A 16204-nucleotide genomic window follows, 5' to 3' on the forward strand; every position below is an offset into this window, starting at 1 on the left:
AAGGGCCATTGTGCCTTTGGAGGTTTTTAGCTTACTGTACAATGCTTAGCACTAATGGTGTTTAATCAGGGCTTCCATGATCAACCATTTGGAGACTGCAGGATGTATTTGAAAAGATTACAAGCTATGACATTCGTCAACATAATTAATTGTTTGCTAGCCCATTCAATACATTTTCAGCTTCAATAGAGATTTAACCAGTGTACGAAATGTTTCCCGATTCATCAAAGAAAATGCAATAGACATCCTTGCATAATTCTTTTAATTTCTGTCGCATTTTCACACCATCCGTAGCACAGATTTGATTACTTCTGCCCTCTTAGTGCACGTACATTTTATTTTGTCAAAGTTAGTACTCCACTGTTATTAAAAATGAGCTATTGGTATATTTTTTTGTAAATCACTCATTTTTGTAAGGCATTACGGTCACGGCATGTACATTAGTTTAACCTGTGCAGTGTTGTGTGCACAGTGCATTGTGCATGTACACTACTATTGAAGGGTTGCCTGAGCACTCATGCACTTATTTGGCAATGTCTTTGTTCGATGCTTGAGCAAGCACATAATGGCATCATGGAGCAGCAAAATTACCCGCAAAGTAGAAGTTCAGTGCAGTGGAGGTAACGTAAAGTTGTTTACTTACCTTTGCAGCCATTAGATGTTTGCATATGGCCTGGGCTCAGGCTCTGTCTGAGGGGCCTCCCTTGAGCCAGCAGGGAGGTCAATTAATCTCTCTGCTTGGCCCTGCGTCCCTTAACTGCTTGAGGGAGTTTCGTGGTCTGCACCTCTACCAGGTGCAGATCACTTTAAGAGCTCCCTCACTGTCCCTAGCATTTTTCAATGACTCAGAGTGCCAAAGCCAGGGCTCTGAGTCATTGACTGAGCATGGGGACTGTGAGGGAGCTCTCAAAGTGGTAGAATGAGACCCTAAATTGTCATTCTGCTAAGGGCCTAGGTCAGTGATGGCGAACCTTTTTGAGCCCGAGTGCCGAAACCGCAATACATGCCAACTTTTTTTTCCTTAAAGTGCCAACACGGCAATTGCGTGTGTGTGTGGGGGGGGGGGTGCTGTGTGTGTGTTTGGGGGGGTGCTGTGTGTGTGTTTGGGGGTGCTGTGTGTGTGTTTGGGGGGGTGCTGTGTGTGTGTGGGGGGGGGGTGCTGTGTGTGTGGGGGGGGGGTGCTGTGTGTGTGTGTGTGTGTGTGGGGGGTGCTGTATGTGTGTGAGAGGGGTGCTGTATGTGTGTGAGAGGGGTGCTGTGCTGTGGGGGGTAAGGGGTACTGTGTGGGGGGGTAGGGGTACTGTGTGTGGGGGAGTAGGGGTACTGTGTGTGGGGGAGTAGGGGTACTGTGTGTGGGGGAGTAGGGGTACTGTGTGTGGGGGAGTAGGGGTAATGTTGTGGAGGAGTAGGGGTACTGCTGGGGGGTAGGGGTACTTCTGGGGGGTAGGGGTACTTCTGGGGGGGTAGGGGTGCTGCTGGGGGGGTGGGGAGGTGCTGTGGTGGGTAGGGGTGCTGCTGGGGGGTGGGGTGGGGTGTTGCTGTGGTGGGTAGGGGTGGTGCTGTGGTGGGGTGGGGTGGTGCTGGGGGTGTGGGGTGGTGCTGGGGGGGTAGGGTGCTGCTTGGGGGGTTGGGTGCTGCTGGGGGGGTGGGGTGGTGCTGGGGGGGTACGGTGCTGCTGGGGGGTGGGGTGGTGCTGGGGGGTAGGGTGGTGCTGGGGGGGTGGGGGGTGCTGGGGGGCTGGGGGGGTGCTGGGGGGTAGGGTGGTGCTGTGGGGGGTAAGGGTGGTGCTGTGGTGGGTAGGGTGCTGGGGGGGTAGGGTGCTGCTGGGGGGTGGGTAGGGTGCTGTGGTGGGTAGGGGTGGTGTTGTGGGGGGTAGGGGTGAGGCTGTGGTGGGTAGGGGTGGTGCTGGGGGGGTAGGGTGCTGCTGGGGGGGTAGGGTGCTGCTGGGGGGGGGGGTGGTGCTGCTGGGGGGTAGGGGTGGTGCTGTGGTGGGTAGGGTGCTGTGGTGGGTAGGGGTGGTGCTGGGGGGTAGGGTGCTGCTGGGGGGGTAGGGTGGTGCTGTGGGGGGTAGGGGTGGTGCTGTGGTGGGTAGGGTGCTGTGGTGGGTAGGGGTGGTGCTGCAGGGGGGTAAGGGTACTTCTGGGGGGGTAGGGGTGGTGCTGTGGTGGGTAGGGTGCTGTGGTGGGTAGGGGTGGTGCTGGGGGAGTAAGGGTACTTCTGGGGGGGGGTAGGGGTGGTGTGTTAGTATCCCACCCCCTCCTTTTTACCTCCAATGAAGTGTGGGGGGGGGCACAGCCATCCCTGGTGGTCCGGTGGTGGTAAGTACTGCAGGGGGAGGGATCTGTGTAGCAGCTCCCCCTGTCCTCCCGCGCGATGCTGTGTGGAGCGTTGCCATGAGCTCCCCCTGTCCTCCCGCGCGATGCTGTGTGGAGCGTTGCCATGGTAACGCTCGGCAACGCTCCACACAGCATCGCGCGGGAGGACCGGGGGAGCTGCTACACAGATCCCTCCCCCTGCCTCCCGACCCGGAAGCAGAATAGGCGCCTGCCGTTTCGGGCAGGCAGGCGCCTATTCTGCAGTGATGGCGGACCTGTGGCCGCGTGCCCACAGAGAGGGCTCGGCGTGCCACCTGTGGCACGCGTGCCATAGGTTCGCCATCACTGGCCTAGGTAATCGGAATCCAGTTCAACTTAATTGCTTTGTTCTACTTGTTAAATGACACAATAGCATTTACCGGTGATTGTGGAACAATACATTGCCACTTCCAGAGAAGTGACTGCTCTGTTTAAGGACATGTCTGTTTGAGAACTTGTGGAGGACCTTGTTTTTTTGTCATCCAATGACAATTGTTCACCCTTTTGATATTGAATTACAGAGATAATGCATTGGAAAATATACACATATCCATTTCGATTAAAGAATAGATACTCATCTCTAAATTGCCATCTTTTTCTACATATCCCCAGGTTCTGTAACTTTGGTAGTGACACTGGCACCAGATCCTGGTGACCAACACTATTCCTGGCCTCAAGCTCTTTTCTCTGAGGCCTCTTTAAGTGTTTTATGGAATATTTCATTTAACTATAGTAAAAGAAGCAGGGCTTCCATCAGGGCATTACATCCCTTTTTAAGGAGACAGGTCAAGCACTGAGCTGTTATTCGGCCTTTTAGTATGTAGTATGTAGTCCAGTAGGAGAGATATTTCTATTTTCCCAAACCAGACTGTATTTAGCTGCTGCATCTTCCCACGCCATGAGCAGGCCAGCACAACTTACTATCTCTTCACATCCATCATGGATTTCATAACCCTTACTCCAAGTGCACACAATATACCATGAACACGTGAGTTTATTTTTGCAAATGTGTGTGTCTAATATAATAAGTTTATATCCAGACATTTTTGTGTGTGTCACTGTGTATTGTGTTTGAGTGCGTGCGTGTGTGAATGTGGGCTCTGTGTATGGGTATCTTAATTTGTGTGTGTTTGTTAGATAATGTGCAGGTTTGTTTCTGTGTACATGTCTAGAAATGTGTTCCAGTAAGGGACCTACTAAATGATTTTGTAAGGACCCCCACGATTTCTGTTGGCATCACTGAAGGGGAGATTATGCTGTACAGCAGTGGGAGTGTGCATGCATTGGCTTGCATTATGAAGGTCAGTTTTGGAAACATTTTCTTAAATGAGTAACAGCATGCAGATCAGTGTGAAAGTATCTCATAGAAACCCTGCAATTGAAATGTACTTTAATGAAAACACGTCAAAGCAAGAACACAACCAAGATAAAAAAATATATATATTTGTTCGGCGAGACCCTGGAGGGGGTAGACTGGCAGGATATCTGGTAAGAAAACTCTAAGACTTCCATCTGTGTCACAATGCAAGAACAGTCCTATAAACTAATGTTTGGATGGTACACCACACCAGTGAAATTATATCACTTGAAAAAGACCCCCATAGATCCTTGTTGGAGAGACTGTGGGTATAAGGGAACCTATACACAAATGTGGTGGAGCTGCCCGAAGGTCTCTAAATTTTGGCTGGAGGTCAACACACTCATATCCAAAATTTTCCCTAACCATATAGACCTGAACCCTTGGGCTTTCCTTCTTGCTAAACCGCTCGAAACTGGACCAGAGCAGCTTTTCAACAAAATTACGCTAGCTGCTAGATGGGCTTTAGCCCAAGATTAGCTATAACCCACTACCCCTCCCATGAATACAGTTATTCTTAAAATTAAAGAACTGTACCTCATGGACAAACTAACAACCCAGGTCCGAGGGTCCACGAAGACCTTTGCTAAAGTATGGGAACCCTTGGAAAACTATGTGAACACCTGATGTGGAACACCCTATGCGCTCCCCACTTCCCAACCCCCCTCACTCCCCGCTTGGAAGACCTAACAACACTCTGCTGGACAGCGCCAACCGGAGACCACCCCGCTCCCCTCCCCTCCTCGCTCTCTTTTTTCCTTTCTTACCTCCCCCTTTTCTCCTCGACTCTTTCTCCCATCCCACCTCTTGGTATTCTCGTATTATTCCTAAAATCCTTGAAAGGCGATGGGCTGAGATTCCCAGGGAACATTGCCAGAAGCTGGTGTCTGAATATGCATCTTGTTTGCAGCAGGTTATTACAGCAAAAGGGTGCTTAACTAAGTATCAAATATGCTTGCCATGATGGGGCTGAATAATTTTGAGTCTGGAGAAGTCATTCTAAGTTGCATTTTCAGTTGAACTTAAAACATTCGTTGTGTGGAACTATTTCACTAACTTTTGCTTAATTTGTTAATTGCAAACAACTGCAAGTCTGTAAATTGTGACAATAAACCTGATTTTCAATGGATGTTTAATAATTCTGGTTATAACTGTATGATGTTCAGGACACATTACAAGCTCATATTCACTCTAACTTCCAACCTAATATATTCAATCTTTGCTGTTTACCTTTATGTACTTAATTATTTGCTTCTGTGTCATGGCGTTTTCTTCCATTATAGGTAGAAAAGGTCTGCGGGCAGCTACATGAGGAGATTTCACACAAACAGCCACGAGAAGTCACATTTCAAAACGATGAAGATGTTGATGAAACAAAACACCCATCTCCTGCTCATGTGAGAAGGTAGATTAGAGTGATCCTCTGAAAACCACCACTGTGATCACAGTGAGCTATTGACTCACAAATATAATTAGTGGGTAACAAGGATGCTATAAAGTATTATATATTATTTCGATACAATTACTGTTTTCTACATTTTCCTCTCTAAAACATATTTCTACTTTGCTTTTGAACACTCTGTAGACACCACTTTGCATGAATTTCTTTTCTCTGCCCTGTTAATTTTCATGGGCATTCTGCAACATATGCATGCGCAGAAATCATTTCACGTTTTATTGTGACTTTTTTTCTTTGTTTATCTTACACTATGCCTGATATCACACTTTCTTCTCTATTATTTCCCACTGGTGGCTGCTTATTGCTTCACTTTCGGCTCTTCAGCTCTCTGCCCTTGAAATCTTCGAAGAATGAGAGACCTCGCAGTTTGAAAAGTATCTCTCGGTAAGCCAAAAACAGATCCGCTGTTTGCTTTTCAGCCTCCGCCTCTCCCACTGGTCTTGTTATTTTCTCCTTTTTGGAATGTTTGTTAACCTCAAACTCCTGCTGTAAGATAACATTTAGTTTGGTTGCAGCCTTCCCAGCGGTTAAATGGCTCAGCATAATTATCCAGCTGTGCAATATGAACATGTGAATTTAATTTTACACAAATATATATTATTTTACACATTCTGTCCTTGTGACCTGGGTATTTCGCTGATGCCTTTCATTCAAGCTCTTTGAGAACGCTTTGCAGGCAGATGTACGGATAAAGAGATAGAATGTATAGCTTCAGAATAATCAACTTGTTCTCTCTAGAGATTTCAGGAATGAACTAATCTGAAGAAGAATTTTAATGTAAGAACAATACATAGTTATGTCATATAACTATGTATGAAATTATGCTTTCTCTTGGGGCCCCTATTCAAATCAAGTACTATCATGACTTTAAAGCTTTAAGGGACATAAGTGTGTTCTATACCTGAATGTTGTGCGCTCTGACACCTCTTCAAAGGATGCATATACAGTTATAGCTTATCGTGTTATGAAGTTATAACATTTTCGTTCTTTAGGGTTTGGAGGGGGCATTTATGTATCTTTTTAAATATGGGGCTTGAATTTATCCACAAATTGAGAAAAAAAACAGTCAGAGAGGAACTGAAACGTTGACTGTACCATCTTTGCACAAATAAAGGAATTATTAAAGGCTACAAGCCCTTCGAAATAGCACAGCACAGGAATGTAAGTGCCAAGCCCATTTTGGACAAATTGATATTCACGCACATCGTACGGGGAACTTAACCAAAATTACTTTAAATCTAGCAACCTAGATTTAGTAGATTTTGGTAGATTTAGTAGATTTAGTAGGGAGTTCCTAAGGTCACCTGGATGGAACTGGGGCTTCCACAGACTTTAGCAAAATCTCGGAGCTTGTAAATAGATGTCCCAGTCTCTTTAAAATATTGTCTCTCACGAGGTATTGAACTCCCCAAGTTGGACCAAAACTTAGTGAGCGCCTTACTTGAACCGATTACTATGCAGGAGATCCGGGAAGTAATTAAGAGCCTGCCCCCGGGTAAATCACCGGGCGCAGATGGACTCTCAAACACCTATTACAAGACATTCACAGACATACTAACCCCACACCTGCTAAAAGTATACCGCAAAGCGACAGAGACAGGATCCCTCCCCCCTGAAATGCTAGTGGCCACGATAGTAACGCTCCCGAAACCAGACAAGCCTGCAGACAATTGTAAAAATGTCAGACCCATCTCCTTTCTTAATACTGATGCGAAGATATACGCTAAGATACTGGCCAACAGACTGGCACACATCCTTCCAACTATCATAGGAGATGACCAAAGAGGCTTCATTAAGAGTAGACAGGGCAGAGACAATACTAGAAAGCTCTCCTTGGTGCTAGAGAGGCTGAGGGGATCGGGACAGGGTGGGCTTTTACTAGCCCTAGACGCCGAAAAGGTTTGACCGTCTGAACTGGTCATTTCTTGAACACACACTTCTAAAATATGAAATACCCGCCGAATTTATCAAACAGATCTTTGCCCTGTACGCAGGTCCCACTGCTTGGGTACTACAAGCCGGCTTTCTTTCAGACCCGTTCCCTCTAACGAATGGTACAAGGCAGGGATGCCCTTTATCGCTGCTATTATATGTCCTGGCCCTAGAACCATTACTGGTCCAAATTAGGAATCAGGCGGGTATCCGGGGAATAGAGCTACATGGCAGGGAAATTAAAATTAGCGCATTTGCAGATGACATCCTCCTCTGTGTCACCAGACCGGAACAGTCGATCCCACTTATTCTAGACCTCATAAAGGAATGATGTCCTACTATTCCCTTAATGCCAGCAAGACACATCCGCTGGGAGTGCGGCTCAGCCAACAAACATTGACTGCCCTCAAAAAGGAACATCTTTTTGAATGGAGAACAGATACAATAAAATACTTAGGACTGACCTTCACAAAAAACCTTACAGGAACTTTTTCTGCTAAGTATGTTAGGGTGTGGGGGGATTGTCGTCAACTAATGAAGAAATGGGGCACCCTGTTTCTGATCTGGACCGAGAGAGTAGCAACCATCAAAATGTCCATACTCCCTAGGCTTCAATACTTGTTTCGCAACTTACCGATTCAGGTACCCGTGTCCTACCTCCGAGAAACACAAAAAGATATCAACAGATTTGTGTGGGGGGCCAAAGGGCCCAGGTACAGGGGACATTGCCACGAGCACCGGTGAGACAGGGCGGCCTCGCCTTACCGGACATTAAGAAATACTACCAATATGTATTAGCAGCAATCCTTCCCCACTTTACAAACACGGCTCTACCGCAATGGGTGCAGATGGAAAAACAAGCTGTAAAGCCCTTTGACATACCCACCATACTGTGGCTTTAGGCCAGAGGTTCCACAGATGCCAATGCAGTTGAAAATAGCAGTAAAAGCTTGGGATAAGCTTCGACATAAACTAGCAACCCATACCCCCCTTTACACCGGCCACCCCGCTCAACACTATCACATACTGTATCTCAACCTTTAATGCCAAGCCATGGATAACTAACGGGGTCACACACCTAAACCAAATGCTCACGCATAACAAACTAAAAACTTTTCCAGCCGTGCAAGAAGAATACCATATGCCGGTGGCCTCCCAATTCTCCCACATGCAATTAAGCTCGTTCATACATAAACACACAGAAAAGACTTCCACCCCAGACGAAAGCTCCCTCGGTATGACGAAATGGGAACAGACGACCACTAAGGGTTCATGGGCACCAACATTTAAGCCACTATCCTGGTGTTATCAGCTTCTCCGACCCACACAACACTTTGCAGATTACAACCCAGCCAAACACTGGGCAAAAGACCTACAGTGTTACATAAGGAAAGACCACTGGGAATGTGCTATAGTAGCAACCAAAAAACTAATCAAGTCAGAAACCCTACTGGAGCAATATAGGAAGACCATATATAGGTGGTACATGGTATCCACTCGCTTGCACAAGCTATACCCAGGTTCATCTTCGGAGTGCTGGAGATGTGGAAAGGGAGAGGGAACAGTACTTCACATCTGGTGGCAATTTCGAACAAGTTACCAGCTTTTGGCGAGACATTGGCCGCCTGATCCGAGACACTACACACACCAAGCTCCCCTTCACGCCCCTAGCGAGCCTTCTACTACACATGCCAGACAACACACCTAAAGAGGTACAGAAACTAGCCTTCCACATCCTTTTGACAGCCCAGAAGGCAATAGCTAGATTATGGAAAACTCAAAGACCACCACAAGTGGCAGAGTTTTGCAAAGACATTGACACACAACACCTATATGAAACCTGCTATCGAGGGGTCCTCCCCTTTACGGACACGGCCACGGAAGCTTGGAGGCTGTGGGATGCGAGAAGAGCGGGAGACCCCCGACAACTAAGCCGCTAGACATGATAAGCTCCCAGGGTCAATCACTAGGTAAAGATAGACAGACGAGAAACAAACGAAGGAATAGGCAGAATTAAGAGTTGTAGAAAAAGTGTATGTAGGTATATGACACAACTAAGATCTCAATAAATGTGATTGTAAACTTTGATGTAAAAGTTTGGTATGGACCCCATCCTCCCCTCCCTACTTTCATTCTGTACCCCCCCTCCCCACCTCTGTTTCATGTTTTATGTTTATGGCATTGAAATGATGAAAATCAATATAAATCTTTAAATGGAAAAAAAAATATTGTCTCTCACAGGATTATAGGAGGTCTTCAATGTAAATTGCGAAGTGCTACCATTCCTAAAACAACAGGAAATCCATGTGCTTGTTCCTTTTTTAATATTAAGTTGATTTGTTGGAAATGTGAGTCCATTCCTTGCAATTTATATATTATTTTCTTTCAGAGAATTTATCATGTATATGAAACTGTCGAAAGCATTTTATGCAGTGTTGGCCGAACGTTTGTGTGATGGGGACTTGTCAGTCAGAGATGGGTCAACCTGTTGGAACGGAGAAGATGTGGTAGAGAGGTAATTGTTTAATAATCTCTGTTTCTGTGTATTCAATTTTATTTCTTAAAATAGTGTTCCATGGGCGGCTGACAGTTGTGTCCTCTACACCAGAATTTCTCAATATTTGTCATTCATTTCAGTGTTAAACGAATGTCATGCACAATGCTGCCTACTTTATGAAAATGTATCTTCCTTGTATGATCATAACGAAATTAGTCTACAGGTACCCACTACAGTAACACTGCACCAGGAAATCAGTGAGACTGCTTTGATGGTTTCAAACATAAACCTTCCTACAGACAGTCTTTCTATGTACGTTTATTCATTCTTAATTTATGGATCACACGCGTTTATTCATTTGCCCACACATCCACATGTTTAACTATAAACATCAGAAAATGAAGTTACTTTTACTCATGTGTTTGAGGGTGAGAGCATAACCTGTTTATTCATGCACACACCTTCTCCCGTTCACTTCCACAATCATGGACTCCACCAGTCCTGGTGCATTGTATCTTAATTTCTCAGTAAGCAGAATATGATGTGTATCATGGTAAGATCTTTAGGTCAATAGTCATATCAATTACAATTACTTTAGTGTTTGAGAACTAAGCCTTAGATTTATAAATGCAAAATTTACTTACCTAATACATTTCGCCAATAACAAAACAAGCAAGAATCAATATGGAGTGCCCAAATAGTCTATTTCAAGTATCTGATAAAGCTTTTACTATGTTTCCTATTTTTGTGTCATAAGTGTCATGATCATGTGGCTTTTGTCTGGGGAGGCATGGGTTAACATTTCTCATACGTAATTCTGTAGTATTGTCTGTCCTTTTTGTGCAAAGCATATCCTCGCAGAGTGATGTTCTTACTCATCTCTGCCACCTTATGGAGAAAAAGTGAAATGCAATATTAAATTACTTTTTTTCTCTTATGGTAGACACAAATAGAAGCTTGGTAACAACTGAACTTATTAAAGTTTATTAAAACGGAGAATTAAAAATTAAGCACTAATTAAATGTGCTTATGCAAATCCCACAGTGTGTTTACAAATGTGCTTATCTACATAACACACCTAACATTCTGATATGCATCTGCTTTTACAATCAACTACTTGTGCAGCGATAGACTAACGATAAGATATCTGTAGATTTGGACATAATTTCAGTGACTTAGAGAGTTTCTCCAACAAATAAAATACTCTTTTTGGCTGTAGCAACCCTTGCAGGCATGTTTCCCCCCATGTATTTCCAATCCCATTCCAAGGTCAAGTTTTTCCTGGCTAAATGACTGCCATAGTCTTGGGCAGCAAAGTGCTGTATCTTTGTAAGTGCAGCATTTCTTAATAAATCATACAGACTCTATGCACCATGACCACTTCAAATCACTGAACAGGTCATGATGCTTGGAGTAGCACTTTAATTCTGTGCTTCTATTAATAATGCCACAAACGGTCAATGTGAGCTTTCAAATGCAATAAATAGGGTAATAAAGTTGCAGCCCCAAAGATTTATCCCGTCAAATAAATACCAAGAAAGCTATATGTAATTATATATGCCTCTGTGCACTTTGAGTGACAGGCTGCTAGCTGCCATTCTCACGTTACATCTACATTTCTAGTGTCATTCAGTGAACATAAAGTAAATTTCAAATTTAAGGCCAAAGTAGCTGAAAATGTGAGATTTTTTCTGGTTTAGCTATTTTGACCTTAAATGTTAAATTCACTTTGAATTCTCACTTGAGTGATTAACCCTGACTGCCCCCTATTCTATTAAAGGAAAACTCCAGCATAGGAAAAATAGTATCAGCCTTAAGTCTAGCTAAAACTGCTCTAAAGCTCACAGAAACTGTGAAGGAAAATAAAAATTATACATTTTATGTGACCTGACTCATGCCTGTTGGCTGTGTGAAGCTGCCCCCCCCCTACAATCAGATTTTTTATTTGTGCTGATTGTAGGGGGGGGGGGGGGGCAGCTTCATGCAGCCATCACTGTTCTTTCTGTAGCAAAACAAAATACTTATAAATAATATCTTTCTAGTACAATACCCACTTACTGTTCTCAATGCACCTGTGAAAATCAATTTATAAAAAGAAAAGTTAAATTAAAAAAAATATGCACTCCAGCAACCACTTCTAAAATATGCCACTTTTTCATGATGCAATAGATTCAGGAATTTTCCTTGCCAATATAAATTTGTCAGTCCTCTAAAATGGAAATGTCTATGAAACTGACAGAATTTACTATAAAGAAAACCATCACTTTTCATATTTATTTAATGAATACCATTAAAATAGCAATGGAATATAACTGTCAGTTCTCAGAACGCTTTGATAAATGCCTACCTTCACGTTATTTTCATGAATAGGAAGATTTTCTGACCATACAGCAATACCATCAATATTAGAGAGATACAAATGATCTTGACTGAATTCTTCTTAGTCTGAAAATGTATAGCGTACAAGGGGCGTTGTCTGTCCCCAGGCAATATGAAAATAAGACTGTGTCCATGTGTTATTAGCTAGGGTCCTTAAATTAAATAATCCTAATTAACAAGATATGCTATTGTGAATTTAATTCAGGAAGTAGGAATTTCAATCTGTTAACAGGTAAAATAAAATAACAGTGGCCAACCACAATCAGGACTGTTGGGAGACCTGGTTTATAATTTCATCATTGTGCATCAAAATAACATTGTGCATAGGACAACTTTTGAGACAGTTGTTAAGTTACTTGTATAAAATGAATCCCACATAATATGATTTAGAGAAGATTTTCTAAATGGGCATAACTTTGAATCTCATTTACCACGTGCATGTCCAGTCAACCAACTTATCTGTAATAAGTGGGTCGATAGCAAATTGACCTCCCGTATTTCTCTACCTTGTGTCAGGTTGGCAACCAGGAAACGCGTGGTGTCTGTTGTAGATAATAATGAGGCCATTCCACAGAACGGGTATTCCAGAGACTCCCCATCACCCAACAATATACCCTCCCTCCTAATTCAATGCCCTGTGTACAGTAGGCTGTGAATACATTTATACCCAAATTACTGGCACTGGAGTTGTTCAATATTAAAATAATTTATGTTGCTACTTCCTAAATAAATTTGAGTTTAAGTAGAGGATGTCATGGGTCCAAAACGTTTGCATGTTTAAAAAAGCAAAACGTGAATCATTGCTTTATACGGAATAACCCCACTTCCACCCCCAAAGAAACGATGATACTTTAAAAAAAAAAAAAGTTTTTTTTAAAAAAGAATGTAGCATAATTTATGCGTAATTAAGTCCTGCGCTCAAACTCGCACTACTCCTGGCTGGACGGCAGCAATGACTTTAGTACACATCAGTCCTAATACATAAAATGGCTTTTTGGTTTTGGTTTTAAAATAATGGATGCATCTAGACACATATGTGAAAACAAAAATGTCTGGATTTGACATAAGGGCATTTGCATCCAATGGGTTCGAATTGTTTGGGCTTTTAAATGTGGTCCCTGATAAATAATCCATGTGTGTGTTTTCTCTGTGCAGAATAAAATATGCTGTATTTCAGGATTTCCTCTTCTGTATTGACCTATATAAACAGCAAAGAAAGCAGTCACACATGAACAAGGTAGCACATCCAGAGTAATATATGCAGAGACTATATATACAGCATTGATTTATAGACTATGTTTCAGATAACCCGAGGTTGCAAAGCTGGTCGTTTATCAGGTATAAACAGTTCTAGCTTTCCTTATCAGGGATTCTTGGGTCAGGAGCGGTTCATCACATGTTCAGTTTATGGAATAGCCATAGTATGTATTATGTATCAGTTCAGTAACAGACTGAACACATTGTAACACTAGCTCATCATCAGCTGACACTATTTATTGCACAACTCTAGCCCTGTAACACCAATCATGGTTTATCAGATTCTATAACAAAAAAAAAAAAAAATTATACTAGACCTCATATGAACCTGTCTAAGGAATTACTTGTGTTAGTGGCTGTGAAAACGATGTCTGAAATAGCAGCATTTGATTGGTAAAACTGACAGTATGGGGGAAGTTTATCAAAGTGTTCAGAAAAGCGTGAGGATTCAAAATATGTTACACATTAATACAATTTACTTAAAAGGATGTCACACTGCCAAAATAAAATAATTACATAAAAAAATCACTGTTTAGCAGCTATACCCCCAATGCAAATATGCTTGCATTTAATTAAGGGGGGATATCTAAAATTAGCTTGCCAAAGCTGCAGATCTCTTGTTTGAGGCCTTTGCAAACCCTTATTCTACTAACTCAGCCTGGGCTTTCTCTTGCTATCCAATGACAGACGTCTCATTGCAGCTCAATGAGAAGTCTTTACAAGGAAGGTGCTCTGAGACGGCCGCTCCCCCGGGTCTCCAAACGGCGTTCTGCGATCCCTCCTTCCCCCCCTTTGGACCGGTGGGGGTTATCCCGGTCCCCACGGGCGACCACCAATGAAGTCTGCCGAGCCCAAACGCAAACAGGGCCGCAGAATACAACCCGGAAGGAACACTCCAAAATGGCGGACAGTCTGCAACCACATGGGCAAATAAAGAATGACCCACCGAGTCCTGCAGGGACCCTCAAATGGAAGAACCGGCTAACACCCCGCACAGGCTCCCAGAATAAACCAGCAACCTACCCTAAGTTGCAACAAACACCGGCAAGTAGCCGCATGTCGAAAGACAAAGAGAGGGAAAAGAGGGAATTCTCCCTGGACGCCAGTAGCACACATACCATGCAACCTTATCGGACAAGCCCTCCCAGACTGCAGCCGCCCAGATGCTTCAACCTCAAACTTCTGCTTCAGAAGTGGCAAACCCGAAAGCACAGGAGGGAACGACACACAGATCCATGACAGCCCCTACGCGGCATCCAAAGAAAGCACTCAAACCACGAGCCGCAGAAGCAGACCCCCAGGAGTGCCCACGGCTACGAGAAAAGCTTGACTGGACTCTGCTACCGGGTCCCCGGATACCCTATATGCCCACTACAGAGGGTAGACACCGGCTTGTAGAAGACTTTTTTCTGGACTTTATGTTGGACACTGAGACGCTGCTCCAATCCTGCACATACTGAAACAGATGGTACCCACAGACCCACACACACCAGGACTTACACAGCAACAGACCAGCACAAAAATAGGCAGAGAAACACATACACGCAAACCAAGACACAACTCAAGGCAGACACACACCACCGCAGACAACTACAACACACACGAGCCTAGACAAACTCACCTGATACTGACCAAGCAGACCCCAGACCTGTCCGGAGGAGTGAAGGCAGACTAACACCACTGAACTCCACACACTCCAAGGTGGCACCCGAGGCAGACCAAGCCAGAGTTATACCACTTCGCCAAAACGACACACTAGAGACCGTAAATTCATATGATTAGAACCTGTATACGTTTAACTATATGCCAGGCAAACCTCAGTGAAACAAATCGTAATCTTAAGTACACCTGTGTTTATGCTCCAATTGTTAAAAATGACAGTACTAGTGACGAATACAGGGAGTGCAGAATTATTAGGCAAATGAGTATTTTGACCACATCATCCTCTTTATGCATGTTGTCTTACTCCAAGCTGTATAGGCTCGAAAGCCTACTACCAATTAAGCATATTAGGTGATGTGCATCTCTGTAATGAGAAGGGGTGTGGTCTAATGACATCAACACCCTATATCAGGTGTGCATAATTATTAGGCAACTTCCTTTCCTTTGGCAAAATGGGTCAAAAGAAGGACTTGACAGGCTCAGAAAAGTCAAAAAATAGTGAGATATCTTGCAGAGGGATGCAGCACTCTTAAAATTGCAAAGCTTCTGAAGCGTGATCATCGAACAATCAAGCGTTTCATTCAAAATAGTCAACAGGGTCGCAAGAAGCGTGTGGAAAAACCAAGGCGCAAAATAACTGCCCATGAACTGAGAAAAGTCAAGCGTGCAACTGCCAAGATGCCACTTGCCACCAGTTTGGCCATATTTCAGAGCTGCAACATCACTGGAGTGCCCAAAAGCAGAAGGTGTGCAATACTCAGAGACATGGCCAAGGTAAGAAAGGCTGAAAGACGACCACCACTGAACAAGACACACAAGCTGAAACGTCAAGACTGGGCCAAGAAATATCTCAAGACTGCTTTTTCTAAGGTTTTATGGACTGATGAAATGAGAGTGAGTCTTGATGGGCCAGATGGATGGGCCCGTGGCTGGATTGGTAAAGGGCAGAGAGCTCCAGTCCGACTCAGACGCCAGCAAGGTGGAGGTGGAGTACTGGTTTGGGCTGGTATCATCAAAGATGAGCTTGTGGGGCCTTTTTGGGTTGAGGATGGAGTCAAGCTCAACTCCCAGTCCTACTGCCAGTTTCTGGAAGACACCTTCTTCAAGCAGTGGTACAGGAAGAAGTCTGCATCCTTCAAGAAAAACGTGATTTTCATGCAGGACAATGCTCCATCACACGCGTCCAAGTACTCCACAGCGTGGCTGGCAAGAAAGGGTATAAAAGAAGAAAATCTAATGACATGGCCTCCTTGTTCACCTGATCTGAACCCCATTGAGAACCTGTGGTCCATCATCAAATGTGAGAT

The 16204-nt window shown here is 44.0% G+C and overlaps 1 protein-coding gene across 2 annotated transcripts in view; it reads left to right on the forward strand.

Annotated features, from left to right (window-relative positions):
• The window catches only part of LOC134586651 (glypican-5-like), a 300389-nt gene that overhangs the window by 135223 nt on the left and 148962 nt on the right, over positions 1 to 16204 (forward strand). Inside the window, exons 4-6 of one of the 2 annotated variants that reach the window (XM_063442343.1) lie at positions 4995 to 5116; positions 5495 to 5554; positions 9492 to 9617. In XM_063442343.1, coding sequence (XP_063298413.1) covers positions 4995 to 5116; positions 5495 to 5554; positions 9492 to 9617 — 308 coding nt within the window. The remainder of the gene's footprint in view (positions 1 to 4994; positions 5117 to 5494; positions 5555 to 9491; positions 9618 to 16204) is intronic. The other variant, XM_063442344.1, reaches the window with a different exon arrangement.

This window comes from Pelobates fuscus, chromosome 2 (genome assembly GCF_036172605.1).
Source record: "Pelobates fuscus isolate aPelFus1 chromosome 2, aPelFus1.pri, whole genome shotgun sequence".
NCBI classification, from domain to species: Eukaryota; Metazoa; Chordata; class Amphibia; order Anura; family Pelobatidae; genus Pelobates; species Pelobates fuscus.